The following is a 17,818-nucleotide window of genomic DNA, read 5'->3' as shown; positions in this document are numbered from 1 at the left end:
CAGAAAACAGTGGTTGCAGAAACAGTGGGAGCAACTTTCCGACCGGCGAAATCAGAAACGGAAGCTCACAAGGAAGGAGCATTGGCCAGCGACGTCTCGAACAGCCGCAGGATCCGCCGGCGCCGCTCCGGCAGCCCATCGCCGATGCCGTCGCTTGACATGCCGCGGCGATGCGGGGGGAGACGGAGGCGAGGTGAGGGCCGGGCCACCACGCCCCACACCGCTGCCGGCTCAGCTCCGTCGCGCGGCGAATGGCTCCGCCCGCCTCCGGCGTCCGCTCGTAGCCGCGGGAGGAGATGGTCGAGAGGTTGCTGGTGCAAGGGCCTCCGCGTGGGGCTTTGCGCTTCCGGCGGGATGACTCCGGCCGCGGCGAACGGGCGAGAACATGAGCCTATCCAATCCAGGGTGTTTAATGAAAAGCTACAGGGGGTTGTATGCAAATATTCGGATCGCGATCCGTAATCGCGATCCGATTTAGGAGGGTATATGTAAATAATAGGGGCTTATATATAAAATATTGGATCAAAATTAGGGGGTGTTACGAGGCCGGCACATGGCAGCCGGCGCTGCGGCCCCGCCGGCGGCGGCCTTTGCTTTAGCCCCGGCATGCCGTCGGCCTTCCCTAGAGTTATTTGCATCCCAAGAGAGCCTCCGTCCACTCACGACTACCTGCTGCGGCAGAGTTCCTCTCGCCGGCGCCGCCGTCAAGGAGCTCGGTGCCCAGACTGCGGCACCGCGAGACGGCGCAGCAATGGTTAAGCGGAGAGCGGGCCAGTCGCTGCTTTGTGGTGTCTACCACTGCAACCACGGCCACCGGCAGGCCGTAGGCTTCCGCAGTTTGGTCGGAGACGACGACGAAGACGTGGTTCCTCGCCGCACGGGCCGTGCACCGGTTGGTGGCGTCTGCGTCTGCACGCCAAGTGCTCGACAGTTTGCCTTCACGCCGGCGTCTGCACGGTTACTAAGGAAGTGTGACCATTTGAGTTGCTGCGGCTTGCGTGTCCATTCGATTGCAGATATGGTTGCTGAATTTAATACAATGATGCCATTACAGAACTCCAGTAAGCAGTCAAAAACAGAGCCGGACCTGATGAGGAATGGAGTTGAATTGCAGCGAGCACTAAAGGTGAGACGCATAGCCTCCTTTTGAATTGGCACTGCAGTACAGTCAGTAATAGTTGTCCTAAAGAAACACTGATTTACATACAAATAGCATCAGTCACACAATATTTCTTTCCCCTGCATTTCCACACTACCTTATCACAAACCCAGCAATATCGGATTTTAAATCCTGTGAGAAGCTAAAACGGCAAGGAAGGAGAATTGGTGCAGTGGCTTTCTATATTTTGCCAGGAGCCCGGCATCTGGCATGGGATCTTCCTCTGTTTGCCTTGTTTTAACATGGCGGTGCCTTATCCGGCGCATCTCGGCAGCTGCATCGCTCATGCGCATCCTCTCCGTAGGTGCCTGCTTGCTGCATGACAGCACGAGTTTTGTGACGGAAAACATGACACTGTTGATGTGTTCCATTGTATTCAGTCCACTCTGGAAGTTACTTGCATAGGCTCCTTCTTCAGAGAGTATGACTGGATCAACAATCTGCATTAGCATTCCTGGGAACATATTCTCAGCATGCTTCTGCAAGGTCAACCCGTCTCTGAACATGTCATCAGTAGGTGCCATGCCTGTAAACAACTCGTGGATGACAATTCCAAAGCTGTATGTGTCCCCACATGGAGAAACTTGACCGCCTTCCCCATATTCTACAATGCATTCATAAATTCCAGTGATTCAACATGCAAGAAAAAAAAATTGTTCTGAGATTATGGAGTGTCAGAAAATCTAGTTACCTGGGGCAACATATCCAATTGTTCCCTTTATTCCAACTGTGCTCTTTGAGTTAATCAGGTGCTCACTTGTTGAATCAGAAAGAACCTTTGCAAGGCCGAAATCCCCAACATGCGCCATAAAATCCTGATTGAGAAGAATGTTGCTTGGCTTCAAGTCACAGTGAACAATTGGTGGATCACAATTGCTGTGTAAATAATCTATTGCATCAGCAACATCCACGGCAATATTCAATCTTTGCGTTAATGTCAGACCTCTCAATGGCTGTGGTGAATGCACATCTAGATGTATCCACCTATCTAAACTTCCGTTAGGCATGAACTCAAACACAAGGGCTTTGAATTCGATCTGGTTCGAGTCTGAACTTGAGCAGCAAGTTATGACACTAATCAGGTTGCGATGACGGATCTTACTAAGTGCCTCACACTCAGATATGAAGCTTTTGGAAGAGCCAGATTGTTGTAGATCAAACACCTTCACGGCAACTGTAGTCATCGCATTTTTGAGCTGCAAACTGCACTTGTACACTGATCCATACCTTCCTCTACCAAGAAGATTATTTGCGTCGAAACCATTTGTTCCTTGGACCAACTCAGCATAAGAAACTTTAGGATACTTATCATCTATCAGGTGGAACCCTTCCAATGCTGTAGACTGAGATTTTTGTTTCTTCCTTAATGTGATATAAACAAGTACCAAAGCAAAGCATAAAACCGTGCTGGAAACTGGGACAGTTACTTTTAGAATGAGGTGAAGTTTTCCCTTTGCTGTGCCCCATGGAGTTTCGCAGGCATGTAGGCAACTGTATTTCTGAGACACCACCACAGAGCCCTAGATTCCCCATCTAATGAAAATTGAGTCATATTACTGAACACCCCATGTGTTGGAACTTCACCATCCAGTTGGTTGAAGGACAGGTCTAGCTTGTGCAAGGATGACATGTTTTCAAAGCTTTCTGGTATATGCCCAGACAAGTTGTTGTGTGAAAGGTACAACTCTTGCATTCCGCTAATGAGTCCTATCTCTTTAGGAATCTCACCTGAGAGTTTGTTTTTTGTCAGATTTAGCAATATCAAACCTCTAATTTTGTTGATAGATGCAGGGATGCTACCATTGAATGAGTTACTGTCCAACCGAAGGTCTATCAAGCTCTGACAATTGCTGAGTCCATCAGGTATAGTGGCCCAGATAAATTGTTCTTGGAGATGTTCAAGTACGCAAGCTTCATCAGGCTGCTGACTTCAGGTGGAAGAGGGCCAGCAAAATAGTTTGCTGACAGATCCAGATATATTGTTAGGGATGATAGGGTAAAAATCTCCAATGGCAGTGAACCTGTGAATTTATTGTTACTAAAGTTTGCTGCAGTTATCTTCTGGAGTCTCCCTATGCTTGCTGGAAGAGGCCCCTCAAACATGTTGTTATTTGTATAAAGAAGTAGAAGCTGTGTCATGTTCCCGAGCGAAGATGGCAGGAACCCTGTCAATAGGTTATTTTCAAATCCCAGAATTTGCATAGAATGTAGCCTTCCAATGCTGTCAGGCAAGATGCCAGTAAATCGGTTATTGCTGAGCTGCAACTGATTTAGACCGACGAGATTGCTAATGCCAGATGGTATGTTTCCAGAGATATCATTGAATCCAACATATAGCACTTGGAGGTGGGCTGTCAAGTTGGCAACAGAGCTCGGCAGCATGCCACCAAACATGTTGTTGTCAATGACTAATATCCGGAGGCGTGTACAGTTTGTCAGGAATGTCATGAACTCCCAGCCCCAAGTGTTAGTTGCCACAAAATGATTGTTCTCGAGAGAGAGGAAATCTGGGCAAAGCTTTTCAATCTCAGGAGGCACGCTTCCAGTGAAATTGTTCGTTGTTATGACTAGAGTATTCATGCCTGTCACATTGCCCAGAGAGGATGGAATGCTTCCTGTGAAGTGGTTTTCAGAGAGGAGGAGGTTTTGGAGTTTAGGGAGGCGATTTCCTAAGTCAAAAGGCAAAACGCCATTCAATTCATTCTGAGGCACACTAAAGTGGATAAGTGAGGAAAGATTGAAGATTTCTGTAGGGATGGTGCCGGAGAGGCGGTTAACGCCAAGCGACAAGAACTCAAGAACACTGAGCCTGCCAAGGCCCTCAGGTATGGGGCCCTCAAGTTGGTTGTACAAAAAGTAAATTTCTTTCAGTGCTGAGAGGTTGGTCAGTGATGGTGGGATTGTCCCACTGAAGTTGTTCTTCTCAAGGTGTATGGCCTTGAGACTCGACAAGCCTCCTAACCAGGCAGGGATTCGTCCAGCGAGCTTGTTTGAGCCAAGGTCTATGCTTTCAAGACTCGTGCAGTTCTTCAAGTTGCCATGTACTTCACCATGAAATGAGTTGTTGGACAGGTCAAGATACTGCAACCGAGATAGACGGCCAATTTCTGATGGTATTTCTCCATGCAAATTGTTCCCGCTGAGGTTTAGAGTTTTCAAGAATGTAAGGTTGCCAATGGAAGGGGAGATTGTCCCAGCAAGGCCCCCTGAAGAGAGTCTAAGCGCTACGACCCTATGCTTATGCTTAACGCTGCAACTGACTCCTTGCCACCGGCAGAAGTCAGTGGTTGTGTTCCATGAGGCTAGGGCACCCCGCTGGTTGCTTAGGCTTCCCTTGAATGAGAGCAAGGTACCCCCATCAGTCCTATTGCCAAATGTTACTGCTGATGGCTGAACTGATGAACTTGATGCTTGCTGAAGCGCATAGAGCACCAGAGTCAACAGAACAATAGGAAGCATCGTTGGCACTGGGAAACATGTACGAACTGTGAGTTTTAAGTAAATGAAGATAGTGTAATAGTGCTTATAGCGATTGGGAAAACATATACTATTCACATCTGTAAAATGTTGGCTATTTCAGTCCAATAGTAAAGCAAAGAAAAATCTGCACATGTTTGAAATCCTGACTGTCAATATCTTTTCAGTATAACCACTGTCTGCCGTTAGTGACATTTGCGGAAAGAAAGGATGATGATGAACTACTGTTTTCCAGAACTCCATTTACAGCATTTTAAGAGGAATTTGCATGGAGAAACACAAATTGCAAAGTAAGGATGACATACTTGGTTTCATGAAGAAAGAGTTGCCTTCCTAGCTGCGGGCTATAATTGCTCTTGTGATGCAAAGTAGCAACCTGTGAGTATGAGGATCATGAGCAGGTGCCCAGGAAGGCAAACCCTTTTTATTGGCCCATGATATCAACAGAAGAACACACTGGCAGGTTGGTAGGTCAAGCACGGTATGTTGCTGATAAACACATTCTGATATAATTATCTTTGGGATAAGATAGCGCGTATGATTAGTCCTGTGATAACATGTTGACTCTGTAGAATCATGACAGCTGTACTCTGCGACCTACCCTTTGACCATGTTACATTGCAAGTTGACCATGTTTTAGAATTGCGTGGTGGTTTCCTTTGCTCATAGTCTTTCATGCTGTTCTTGTCTTCTTGACTGATTGACTACAAATACAGCTGATGGCCGCTGCAAGTATTCAAATACTCTGGTCAGACAATCTCAAATTAACTTTCACGTATAAACAGAGGTAAGATAATGACATGCTTGCAGCATCAGAGGCTAAAGTGGTACCTGGACGGGTGCAGCTTCGCTTCAGGGAACCCAGGATCAACCTTAAGGGATGCAGCCCGGTGAAAAGGGATCGCTTTGTGCAATATAGTTTGTTAGGACTAAAGTTTTAGTCCCGTCATATTGGATGCTTAGACGCTAATTAGAAGTATTAAATATAGTTTAATTACAAAACCAATTGCATAAATGGAGGCTTTAGTCCCGTCACATCGGATGTTTAGACGCTAATTAGAAGTATTAAATATAGTTTAATTACAAAACCAATTGCATAAATGGAGGCTAATTCGCGAGACGAATCCATTAAGTCTAATTAGTCCATGATTTGATCATGTTGTGTTACAGTAAACATGTGCTAATGATGGATTAATTAGTCTTAATAGATTCATCTCGTGAATTAGCACCAACTTATGCAATTAGTTTTATAGTTATCTTATATTTAATCATTCTATTTGGCATCCAAATATCCAATGTAATGCGGACTTCTGGATCCAAACACTCCCTAGATGAGATTTTGCTAGGCAGTTAGTTCCCCGGTTAAAGTTCTTAATGGATGCAGCTCATTGCTGGCTCCAACCACAAGGCGACTGGACGGGTAGTACTGATGGGACTCTGCCATATTTCGGTAATCTGAAACAGAGAGTGCAGAGCCTGAAATACCTAAATTTCATTCAGCATTTTCCCCGGAATCTCAGATCACAGCGGCGTCTGGAGCGGTTTCTGCGCCCCCCCGCTGGTGAGCAGAATCTCGCTCAGCCATCAATTTTGTTAAATTATGATCCAAATTCATGTATATATGTATAGAGGCCGACTTCGGACGTAGCGAAGCGGAGGTCCGTCATCGGAGGCTTAGGCCGAAGCGAAGCGGGATCGAGTTCGAGACGTGACATGGGTCGAGTTCGAGGTCTGCTTTTATTTATGGACGGAGTGAGTAGAGAGAGAAGCCGTATCTTACATGGATCCGGACACGTCCCCGGCCCAGGTACGAGGGCCCATAGTGCGGCATAGGACACGTGGCTGTAGGAGCTGATGTGGCACAGGTTGTTGCCATGTAGATGCGATCCGTGCACGTTGCTCGACCAGGTGTGGTTGGCATGAATTGAGGAGGAGACGTGGTTGCCATGTAGATGCGAAGGTTTCTTTAGCTCAATAGAGAAATGCTAATAATATTAATATTTATGCATATAATAGTAAGTAGAATTGTCCGCCATCAGGGAGTTTACTACTGGATGCAAATTGTGTTAGTTTGCTTTTTCTCATATTTTTCTAAGATTCAGAGCTTTCTTACATTTCTTATCTATTATATCGACACACTTTTTTCATGTTAAACAAACAAAGAGAGTAGATACTTCCTCTCTTTATCCATATTCTAGGTCATATGATTCGGACCAAATGGTCGTCCTTCTTTCTTCTTTATCACTTCAATCTTCTCTCGCGTGATGAAACACTAATAAAAATTATGTCGCTTCATGCCTACCACTAATAAAAATTATATCGCTTCGTGCCTACCGCTAAGTGTGTTCCTCCTCGACATGTCACTGTTAAGGGTCTTTACCATGCTAAACTAACGCGTTGTGATACCTCTCCAAGGGCTATCCATCGCTCTTTCTTAACCGGATCTCACTGCTTGTACGTTCTACTACTCATAGCTCTTTTGTAACTGGAGGAATCCTGAAAAACCCATGCTCGTAACTTCTTAACCCTTAGTCAAAAAAAGAACTCCTTAACCCACAGAAATGGCTTTTTACAAACTTAGATTTCAGTGGTTTGAAAATATTTGAGGTGCCTCCTATAGATAAACATATGGTGAAAATTAAAAACTAGCTCACGGAAAACGTCGTTGTCAAAGATAAGAAACTTGGATGGACGAACAAGGATGAAAAAAGGAAGACCACGGTCGGGACACAAGATCATCCTTCGCAGCCGTGATGGCAGAGGCCATTGGTGACGTACGAGAGAGTAGACTCGGGAGGAAGCACCTGGACGGCTGGACGCCTCCGAGGAGGTCTCCGAGTCCGAGAGCTTCCCCAACTCAACTCGGACCCGCCACATCGGACGAATCCATTCCAAGCTTCTCAATCCCGGAATCCCCTACGCCCGAACGAACCCGGGCGCCCCTCGGACAAATCACAAATCGCGCCATTGCCAAGGAGGCTCCCCCCTTCGATCTCCCCACCAAATCATCCCGCCATGTCCTCCTCCTGCGTCTCCCACCATCACCAGGCCGTCCGCCCCCGCCACGGCGGCCGCCTCCCGCTCCCGTCCCCGCGCTCGGCGGCCGCGTCCTCGTTCGCGCCGCCGGCGCCCCGCCGGCGCCGGGCGGCGCGCGCCGCCGCGATGAGCGCCGAGGCTGCCCCGGGCGTGGCGCCGGCGGAGGAGGCGGGGCAGCGGCGGGCGGCGGTGCTCGCCGAGATGGTGGAGGAGGCCGCCGTCTGGTGCGCCGTGCACGGGCACGTCGTCGGGGACCGCGCCGACCCGGTACGCCGCCGCAACCCGCCTTTGCCTCCCCGCGCGAAAGGTTGCTCTTTGCGAGTGCTCTCCGATATGTGACGCAACCTTGGTGCTTCGTTGCGGAGAAGCTCGGATCTTTAGGCATCCGATTTGCCGAATCCGAATAATTTGCCTCCGGTTCTCGGATGATTCTCCCCTAATTGCACATTCCGAATTTGCCGCAGTTCGTTCATTCGCTCCTTGGCATAGAATTCGCAATATTGTGCTATACTGCTATTGTAGTCTCCCAGCTTGCCAGGTGGCAGTTTAGTGAGCTACTGTACTTGCTAAAGTTCACCTTCTCCCCGTGGCAGATTCTGATCTTACCCATGGAAACGAGCACGCAGCGTGTCAACATTAGCTGCAGATTTTTGTCGTTCCGAATTAGCTGCACAACTCCTTGTTTTTGTCAATTGCAGAGATCAGGAACAGTACCTGGTGTCGGCCTGGTTCATGCCCCATTCTCGCTGCTTCCAGCGCGTTTCCCGGCATCCTTTTGGAAGCAAGCCTGCGAGCTGGCTCCCATCTTCAATGAGCTCGTCGATCGTGTGAGCTTGGATGGGGAGTTCTTGCAAGCTGCGTTGTCTAGGCAAGTTTTGAATTATATACTGAAGACATGCATCCTCTGCTAGTCGGGTGATTGAATAGCCAGCCTATTTTTCACTTGCCCAGCTATGTGGGTTTTCATATTAATAGTAACCTATCGCTTTCCAATTTCAGAACAAAGCAGGTTGACGAATTCACGGCAAGACTGCTAGAAATTCATGAGAAGATGAAGGCAATAAATAAGAAAGAGGTAAGCAATCTGTTCCCCATCATTTTCTGAATCCCAAGTTTGGGAAATGTGTCTTTCAATTTGCCGCTTCTTATTTTTTAGCTAGCTACTGACATGTGCTTAACGCATTTTTAGGATATACGCTTAGGATTGCACCGATCTGATTATATGCTGGATTCTGAAACCAATTCGCTGCTTCAAATAGAGCTCAACACAATTTCATCGTCCTTTCCTGGCCTTGGCTCCCTCGTCAGTGAACTTCACAGGTCAGGTTATGTGCATTCTTGCTCTGTCTTGGCATAGTTATCCTTCCTTTTGCGCCTATATGAGTTTATATTTTCTGATAATTTCTATAAACTATAACAAATATGGTGGATGTTGAGATATGTTCATATCCAATTGTAGATGGAAAACTTTCTGACCATATAGGTTGTCTCTTGAGCTTATAAGAGAACTGGGGACAAATTCCTTAACTTAGTCATCCAACATTTTTTGCAGAGGTGTTTACATAAACATTAGCTTCATACGGCATGCTTTACAGAGGTGTTTACATAAACATCAGCTACATTTGAATTCCATATTTTGAAATCCTCAGCTTATCTTTACAAATGTAAACAGTGTTTGTTCTGTTCTCATAAAAAAACAGTGTTTGTTCATTTTAGAGTTACAAAATCCTTATCTTTAATGATGTTCCACTTTAAAGATTCAAGTATCATACTTGATGAGTTAATGTGCCACTTGATGAGTTTATTATTTTCTAATAATGACAAGATTTCCTTATTTCGATCTTATGTATGTTTAACCTGATAAGTGACATTTGTTTGATAACTACAGGACCTTACTCAATCACTATGGAAAAGTTTTAGGCCTAGATTCTAAAAGGATACCACGGAATTGGGCCGCTACTCAATTTGCTGAAGCGTTGGGCAAAGCATGGGCTGAGTATAACAATGACAGGTTGACACTTTTCTATGCAGTATGAGTTGTATTATTCAGATTTACTAGGAAAATGCAAGCATCAGTTAACATATTTCTTCTCTTCTACCGGCCACCCAGCGCTGTTGTTTTGATGGTTGTTCAACCTGAAGAAAGAAATATGTATGACCAATACTGGCTTGTCAGTCATTTGAAGGAATCATATCCTTTTTTATGTTTGCTTCCTTGTCACTCCTATCGTCAGTCTCTGAGCTTAAAAAGGTCTAGTTAGTTCTTACCTATGAAGGCTATATCCGTCTCACAAAGTTTCTTTGTCCATGGTTTGGTGGCTTGTGTCTGGTAAAAACTAACAAGATGTTGAATTCTTGTTTATACACAATCCTTTCAACATGTTGCCTGGTTGATCTAACTTCAGAGAACCATTAATGGGTTTGGTAACCGTATGCTTTTATTTGTTTTTAATTTAATTGTCACATCTGACAGCATGAAAATAGGGCTTTCCTTAACTACCTATCACATATGGTGTGACAACTATAAGGAAAACATTGGCTCAGGTTGAAGCTGAAGGCCAGGTGCTTACGGATGGAACACTTGTGATGTAAGTATCCCATACAGACATGAAGAAAGGCTTGTTATTGCTATTAGTACTTAGTATGCAAATCTGTGAATTGCAGAGATGGTCGTGCCGTTGCTGTTGTGTATTTCAGAGCTGGGTATGCACCAGCTGATTACCCTTCGGAAGCGGTATGCAATCTAGCATTTGTTAATTCAAAATATTTCTATAGATGCAAATTTCTAGATCAGATTGAAAGCGCATTTTGCTGGTTTAAAAATCATAAGAGTTCTTTGAATTGTTACAATGCTCTTTGCTTCCTTTTCCTTTATTAAACAACATACTTTTCTTGTGCATGAATTTCACTCTTGTGTACAGCATGAGTTGAGGATGCATAATAACTGGTTTTGTTGTGATAACGCACCAGTCTTACTTTGTCATTTTCCCGTCTTATTCCAGGAGTGGAGAGCGAGACTTTTGATGGAACAGTCATCCGCTATAAAGTGTCCTTCAATATCGTACCATTTAGTAGGAACAAAAAAGATCCAGCAGGAATTAGCAAAACCTAATGTCCTTGAAAGGTGATTCTTAGTACCAATGGATGATTCGCTGGTATATTTCGGTGATGCGCAAAGTACATTAGTTCTTCTCAGGAAACAAGTACATATCAACTTGACAGGACATCTTACCTTCTAGTGCTATAAACTTACTTTAAGCTTCTTGACTGGATTGCATTTCATTGTCTATTGTGATTTAGAGCATTAGCACAATCTAAACCACTATCTGATATGTCTCAGGTTCCTTGACAACAAGGAGGACATTGCCAAACTACGTAAAAGTTTCGCAGGTTTGTGGAGCTTGGATAATGAAGAGATTGTGAAATCAGCAATAGAGAAACCTGACCTTTTTGTCTTGAAGCCTCAGCGAGAAGGCGGAGGTATGTATTCGGAACACTTGTAAATCACCCAGTTGGCTAAATCTTCTCTGGATCCTAATTCCTGATTATTTATTTCAGGGAACAACATATATGGTCATGATTTGCGAGACATGCTGATCAAGCTCCAGAAGGAACAGGGGGAGTCACTTGCGGCATACATACTGATGCAGAGGATTTTTCCAAAAGCTTCTCTTACTCCCCTAGTTAGGGGCGGTGATTGCTTTGAGGACCTTACAATCTCTGAGCTAGGGATATACGGAGCCTACCTGCGGTAATTACCTATTGAAGTTTCAAGCATCTGTGCTCTATGAATATTCCATATTATTACCTTCTCATTTCCCTAATGAAATTACACATTCTGATTCTGACATTAATATTTTGATGTTCGATCCCAGGAACAAAGATAAGGTGATCTTAAATAATCAGTCCGGTTACTTAATGCGCACCAAAGTTTCTTCATCAAATGAAGGTGGTGTTGCTGCAGGATTTGCTGTTTTAGACAGTATTCTCCTCACTGATGAGGTGATTGCCCCTCATAATTATCTTATTCGTGAACCCTGATTATTTTATTATTGTGATGAAGGGATAAAATATCCTAGACGAATATAATACAAACATTGAAAAAAAATTGTTCCTTTTTCAAAATTTTAAGTGAACCTTATGTTGTCTTCCTCCAGTGAGACAGGAAAAAGGCAGAGTTACAAGTGACAACTGACCTGAACTAGTGACAGTACACACAGTCAAAAGATCTCACTGTCATTGGGCACAAGTTGATCTTGGCTGCAATTGGAGAAAAACTGTGCATAGCTTACATAATAACAGACAACAGATGCTACACCTTGGGTGGAGAAGATGGTATTGGTATTTGCTCGAAGAAACCCTAGATGAGAAAATGGAACGGGATTGATCAAGAAGCTTATGTTGTCATAGTGTGATGAATTTGTAAAGCACCATAGAGCCGATGATGCATCCGAGCCTGATGTTTCATTTGAATGGTGCCATTCTGTGTTTTGGCGACCTTGACTCCTGACCATAAGGATAATTGTATTGAAACTTCCAAGGAACGAGGTTGCATCTTGAGTAAGAATTGAATACAGTTTTTTTTTATGGAAGTTGTACTGCAGAATGTTCTGGTACTGCGGCCCAGTGGGCCAAAGTGTGGCAATGACTCCTATAGCCCGCGCCCGTTGGCTGCGGTGCTTCAACACTGTACAGCCTGCTAGGCTTCTACCGTGTAGCCTATCTGAAAAATACTGTACACCCTATGGAAAGATACGTGAAAACGAATAATTTTTTTTCCATCCACCTACGTCATTAATCACTTCATACATGAGGGGTGTAAATTAACGAGAAAAGTTTGTTTTACTCCCTTGAACTTGTTACTAAATTTGAAAAATAACCCTAAACTTAAAAACTAGAAATCTTGCATGCCTTAACTATAGAAACCGGATAAACTAATTCTGACTGCTTTAAAAACGGTTTTCTATGGTCGCTTCGCTAATGTGGCAATAGGGTCTACATGTCTGGAATTTCTTCCCTCTCTTCTCCTTCTGCTCCTGAGCATAATTAACCACGGCGGGTGGTGGCTTGTTGCCCTTCGCGATCGAGCGGCAACGGCGGTCGGTGGCTCCTCCCCGCGGTTGAGCAACGGCTCCGGCTGGTGGTCCCTCCCTCGCGGTTGAGCGGCGGCGGCCGGTGGCTCCTCCCCGCCGTTGAGCAGCGGCGCCGGCTGGTGGCCCCTCCCCCGCGGTCGAGCGGTGGCGGCACTCGAGGCCCCTCCCCCGTGGGCTGGCGGTGGCGGCAGCGCCGGCGCCTGAGGCCTCCTCCACGGGTCGGCGGCGGCGACGTCCGAATCTCCTCCCGCTCAGGTTAGCGGGGGCGGCGCCTATGGGCTAGGGGCTCCTGCACGCCACGACGGGTCACGAGAGAGAGGGGATGGATGAGGGAGAGGGGGAGGGGATAAATTTATAACAAGTGGGGTCTGATATATGGGTCCTATTGCCACATCAGCAAAATCACCTATAAAACTGCTTTGACCTGGTCAAGGGGTAGTTTTGTCTAGTTTTAATAGTTAAGGTATGCAAGATTTCTAATTTTTTAGTTTGGGGTTGTTTTTCAGATTTGATGACAAGTTGGGGGGTAAAATGGACTTTTCTTTAAATTAACTAATCGATAGCAACGAACAACGTGTTTCTAGAACGCAAGCATCATAGTCAAGCGCTCAACCATCTATCTGTCGCTGTCGATTCCGTTGGAGATGGCGAGAGGATAGCGAGCATAAAGCCAGAAAAGTTCTGTTTTGGGATGCAGACTGCCCCAGCCGCCTGGACGCCATCGCCATCGCCATCGCACAAAAGCCAAAACTGCCATTCACAGGCCATCACAGGCACAGCTACGTAGCAACGCTCTCTGGCCTCTTGGGCATTGATGAGCAGGTTATTACACATATATCCACCGCTCCGTACTAGTGTATCAAAAGGGTTTTTATGACAAAAATTTCAAGGTCGTGTGATCACCTAGAGTATTAAAATTTTAGACCATGTATTCCCTCTGTTTTTTTTCAACTATTTGACGTTTAGGATCTAATTAGCTTGCTATAAACGTGTATGTTTTTAAAAAAAATGGAGAGAGATTCTTTTTCGTAGATATCTTATATCTGGGAGAGCTTAGCTACATCGTTGCCAATGTATGCTCGTTTCAAAAATAAAATAAAATAAAATCTATGCTCATGTATTGGAAAGGCGCCTAGCTGTGAGCCTGTTTCCGACTCCAGGGCTATGCAAGGTTGTGAACTATCCGGAAAATAAAGGGAAGAGGATGCGCATAGTGTCACGCAACAGAATGATCATACCCATGAACCTTTTTGTCCAAAATACAGCAATGTCGTAACGTTGGAGGGATGGAACTTGCGTGATCGATAGCAAATGTAGTCCGGCAGCTTCTTCTCTCTGTCGGCACCACAAGTTTGCTTTAATTTGCAGCTATATTTATATTCTACTCATTCTCTTTTATTGTTGCGAAGGATATATCTGTAGCCAAAGCGTCTGATCTTACAGTAGGTTATAGGGACTGTGTGCATGTGCGTATGTTATTTTCATCCATGATTATTACAAATGTGAAACATAATGATCCTTAGAGTATTTGGAATCACATTAACAACAATAAATTTCTCTTTGTTGTCAAACAACTAACCATGCATGGAAATTAAGCCTAATGTTTAGCCAAAATTAGCATGTTTGATTGGTGATCAGTTTAGCAAGGTTCAGCACACTAATAACTCACGCGAACATCAATGCTTGCACTGGGTTTCAACGACCAAACGTTGGAGCCCTCATGAAGTGTGGGAATGAATTTTCCTATTAAATTCTAATTAATTCTTTTTGTGCTCGGAGTTCCTATGACCTAAAGCCAGCCCTCCTATTATTAACCTTTTGACTGCCGAATCAACAGCTGCAAACTTTTAATAATTGGCCCATAAGTGCAAGGTTAATAATACAGCCGGCTGCTGGTTGTAAGGATCTTTGCAGCCATTCCAATACCTCAACCAGATGGGGACTTTCCAATTATACAGTATGCTGATGATACACTATTGCTCATGCAAGCTGATGCCACTCAATTGCTATGCTTGAAGGATTTGTTGAACAAGTTTGCTGATTCAACTGGGCTTAAGGTGAATTTTAATAGATCATCCATAATTCCCATCAATGTGGCAGACAGCAAGATGGCGACATTAGTAACGCTCTTGGTTGTCAGGTTGGATCCCTGCCTTTCACATATTTGGGCCTACCTATGGGGACTACTAAACAAAAATGTAGGACCTAACTCCACTAATGGATAGAATAGAAAGAAGATTATTTGTCTGCTCTTCTTTGCTTTCATATTCTGGAAGACTTCAGATGACTAATTCGGTGATCACTCCATCAGCAACCTATGCCATGTGCACTATAAAATTACCAATCGGAGTAACTGAAAATATAGATAGGGCAAGGAAACAATGTACATGGAGAGGAAATGATTAAACTAAGAAAGGGGGAAACCTTGCAGCATGGCCCATGGTCCTAGAGCCCAAGGAAAAAAGTGGACTTGGTGTTATTAACCTCAGACTACAGAATGATGCTCTCCTGATGAAGCACCTCCACAAATTTTATTCTAAGGTTGATGTGCCATGGGTAAGAATGATCTGGGCAAAATATTATAACACTAAAGTACTTCATGGAACAAGAAAAGTAGGATCATTCTGGTGGAAAGATATACTACGACTGAATGTGATTTATAGAGGCATTGCCAGATGCTTGATTGGAGATGGGTTGACAGTTTTATTTTGGGATGATTTATGGACAGATGGAATCCTTTCACTTGAATTCCCTTGCCTTTATTCATTCGCCCTGGATCAGAATATTTCGGTGAAAGGAATTATGGAAGTTGGGCATCTTGATGATTTGTTCAGTCTACCACTTTCATCTCAGGCTTTTGAGGAGTATCAATCGTTACAAAGCAAACTGCAGGAGATACAATATGATGTCACAGTTGCAGACAAATGGAATTTCATCTGGGGTAATGGTATATATATTTCAAGGAAGTTTTATGCCCTTGGAGTTTCCCGTATGGATGTCCCTCCTACATTTAAATGGCTGTGGAAATCAAAGTGCATTCCTCGACTAAAGTTTTTTGCATGGCTTATTCTAGCTGATCGGCTAAACACCAAAGCGATGTTGAGTCGCCGCAATTTCATAGTTCAGCCAGATGTCTTTTGTGTACTATGCAATGACCAGGTGGAAGAAGATATATCTCATTTGTTCTTTGATTGTCCATTTGCAACGTCATGTTGGCAGAAGATAGGTTTTCACTGGCAAAGATCTAACTGTCTGCATGATACAATTGCAAGGATCAAGCAGGCTATGTAGCTTCCTTACTTCATGGAAATTTTCATCATAGCAGCGTGGGAGTTGTGGAATTTAAGAAATGGCCGAATTTTTGAAGGAAACAGTGCTTCTCTGACCCTTTGGACCTTGAAGTTCAAAGAACAGATCATCCGACATTTTTATAGAGTTAGGGATGATTTCAGATAAATAATTATTCAATGGCTAGACAGTATCCTGTAATTTTTCTTTCTTTTACTTCCGTTTTGTAAGTATTTCTAACACTGTATCTTTGTACATATAAGTTTTGAAATGGAGTGCTGTGGGGACCCCCCCACAGTTTTAGTTTTAAAAAAAAATATTTGCAGCCTATCTCTCAGCCTATTTTGTACAATATTTAGCTCTTCACCGTTAATATATGACCCACTTATCTCTCTCACAAAGTTTTTTTTCCTTGTGTCGAAGCCAGCTGTAATCTTACAGCCTGCTTCTCCTCTCTCTCATCTCATCTCTCCTCCACCTCAGCATTGAGCCTTTATAATACTTGCTCTAAGCACACGATACTTATAAATTGCATTGTCAGCAGCACCTACTGCTTGCCAAAATGAAAGCAAGGATTATAAACACACTGGTCGTCGCACACAGCTAAATCTTACAGTCTGATTTTATGTACACCTATTTTTACTACGAAAGAGCATCGCACAGTTATAGCCGGCCTGCAGTTGTGTGCAACTCATCCACAAACTAACACCATCAACATATACTTGTTTTGCCTGCGGTTAGGCGCTGACTGATTTACCATTTTTAAGACAAATGGTTACTGCTGCTTCAATTCCTTCCACCTTGTTTTTAGATAATTACAGTTTTCCTTTTTCAATTAGATTATACTCTACTCCAACATTATTCCTTTGCACTCGTTCATACGAAATCGTTCCGAATTAAAATAGCCGTAGTTGCTGCATTCTGCAAGCGTGTTCAAGTAGTGCTTGAATCTCTCAGGCAAATGATGAATTTTGTACATCACACAAATCAAATCTGAGAAATGAAACAAAGACCAGAGAAATGCCTCTGATTAATTGTACACGATTTAAAATAAAATACAACGATCTCACACGAAAAAACTCACATACTCACACACACTATCCCTATCTCTGAATGGAGAGCAGGTGCAAGAAAGAGAGGAAATGGAATGCAGCTATGGTGCCTAGCTAACAAGCTAGCAGAGGGTGCAGCCTCGGCCTCAGATCTCAATCACCGCGCCGACCTCCACGCGCGTCCGGCCGGCCGCGCCGGCGGCCGCCACCTGGCATAGCTCCCCGCCGCTGAAGCCGCCGCCGCCAGCAGCAGCGGCACTGCTTCCCGCTGCCTCGGGCTCGCCGCTGCTGCCGTCGTCGTCGTCGTTGGAGGCGGAGTCAGCGAAGCGCAGCAGGAGGCGGCCGCCGTCGCGCGAGGCGCGGAAGAGCCCGCGGCGCTCGTTCTCGGCGGCGCGCACCTCGGTGAGGATGAGCCGCCCGCCGCGGCGCTCCGCGCGCATGGCCAGCCCCTCGGCCGCCCGCGGCATGGCCGGGGGCAGGAGTCCCCCACGCCGCCGCCTCTTCTCCTCCGGCGGCGGCACGGCCACCTGGATCGGCTCCACGCCCGGCGCCTCCTCGACGCCCGCGCCGCCGGCGGCGGCGGCCGGGAGCTGGTCGATCTCGGCGCCGCCGACGTCGCCGCTGTCGGAGCCGAGGCCCTCGGTGCAGGCGCCCACGGCGCCGCGCCACCGCCCTTTCCCGGCGCCCGCCGCCGGCCCCGCTCGCCGGAGCAT

The 17,818-nt window shown here is 45.3% G+C and overlaps 3 protein-coding genes and 1 pseudogene across 8 annotated transcripts; 2 read left to right on the top strand and 2 right to left on the bottom strand.

Annotated features, from left to right (window-relative positions):
- Window positions 1-429: 429 nt before the first annotated feature.
- On the top strand, window positions 430-3,095 carry LOC112902199. Of its 5 annotated transcripts, none has more exons than XR_003230512.1 (3): window positions 992-1,126; window positions 2,751-2,837; window positions 2,951-3,095. XR_003230512.1 is itself a non-coding variant. In XM_025971138.1 (2 exons), exons 1-2 carry the CDS (start codon window positions 554-556, stop codon window positions 2,963-2,965), a joined length of 588 nt encoding a protein of 195 aa, XP_025826923.1. In that variant the 5' UTR covers window positions 430-553; the 3' UTR covers window positions 2,966-3,095. The 5 variants fall into 5 exon arrangements, 3 of the variants coding, with proteins under 3 accessions (XP_025826923.1, XP_025826922.1, XP_025826921.1); XR_003230511.1 differs by having other exon boundaries at window positions 2,945-3,095; XM_025971138.1 differs by lacking the exon at window positions 2,751-2,837 and having other exon boundaries at window positions 430-1,126.
- LOC112902198 lies at window positions 1,120-5,094 on the bottom strand (annotated as a pseudogene).
- Window positions 5,095-7,367: 2,273 nt separating this feature from the next.
- Window positions 7,368-12,264, top strand: LOC112903410 (glutathione synthetase, chloroplastic-like). 2 transcript variants are annotated; one of them, XM_025972669.1, is made up of 13 exons: window positions 7,368-7,939; window positions 8,266-8,540; window positions 8,672-8,747; window positions 8,862-8,992; window positions 9,561-9,683; window positions 9,783-9,863; window positions 10,180-10,260; window positions 10,337-10,406; window positions 10,675-10,796; window positions 11,013-11,152; window positions 11,231-11,423; window positions 11,548-11,674; window positions 11,830-12,264. In XM_025972669.1, exons 1-13 carry the CDS (start codon window positions 7,652-7,654, stop codon window positions 11,830-11,832), a joined length of 1,710 nt encoding a protein of 569 aa, XP_025828454.1. In that variant the 5' UTR covers window positions 7,368-7,651; the 3' UTR covers window positions 11,833-12,264. The 2 variants fall into 2 exon arrangements, with proteins under 2 accessions (XP_025828454.1, XP_025828455.1); XM_025972670.1 differs by having other exon boundaries at window positions 7,370-7,939; window positions 8,371-8,540.
- Window positions 12,265-17,251: 4,987 nt separating this feature from the next.
- LOC112872377 (glycine-rich protein 1-like) lies at window positions 17,252-17,818 on the bottom strand. The gene has a single exon (XM_025935459.1). It carries the CDS (start codon window positions 17,816-17,818, stop codon window positions 17,252-17,254), a length of 567 nt encoding a protein of 188 aa, XP_025791244.1.

The sequence above is a fragment of the Panicum hallii genome, chromosome 8 (assembly GCF_002211085.1).
Source record: "Panicum hallii strain FIL2 chromosome 8, PHallii_v3.1, whole genome shotgun sequence".
In the NCBI taxonomy this organism is placed as follows: domain Eukaryota; kingdom Viridiplantae; phylum Streptophyta; class Magnoliopsida; order Poales; family Poaceae; genus Panicum; species Panicum hallii.
Note: the sequence above shows the minus strand (reverse complement) of the source record. Positions and strands in the feature narration are given on the sequence as shown.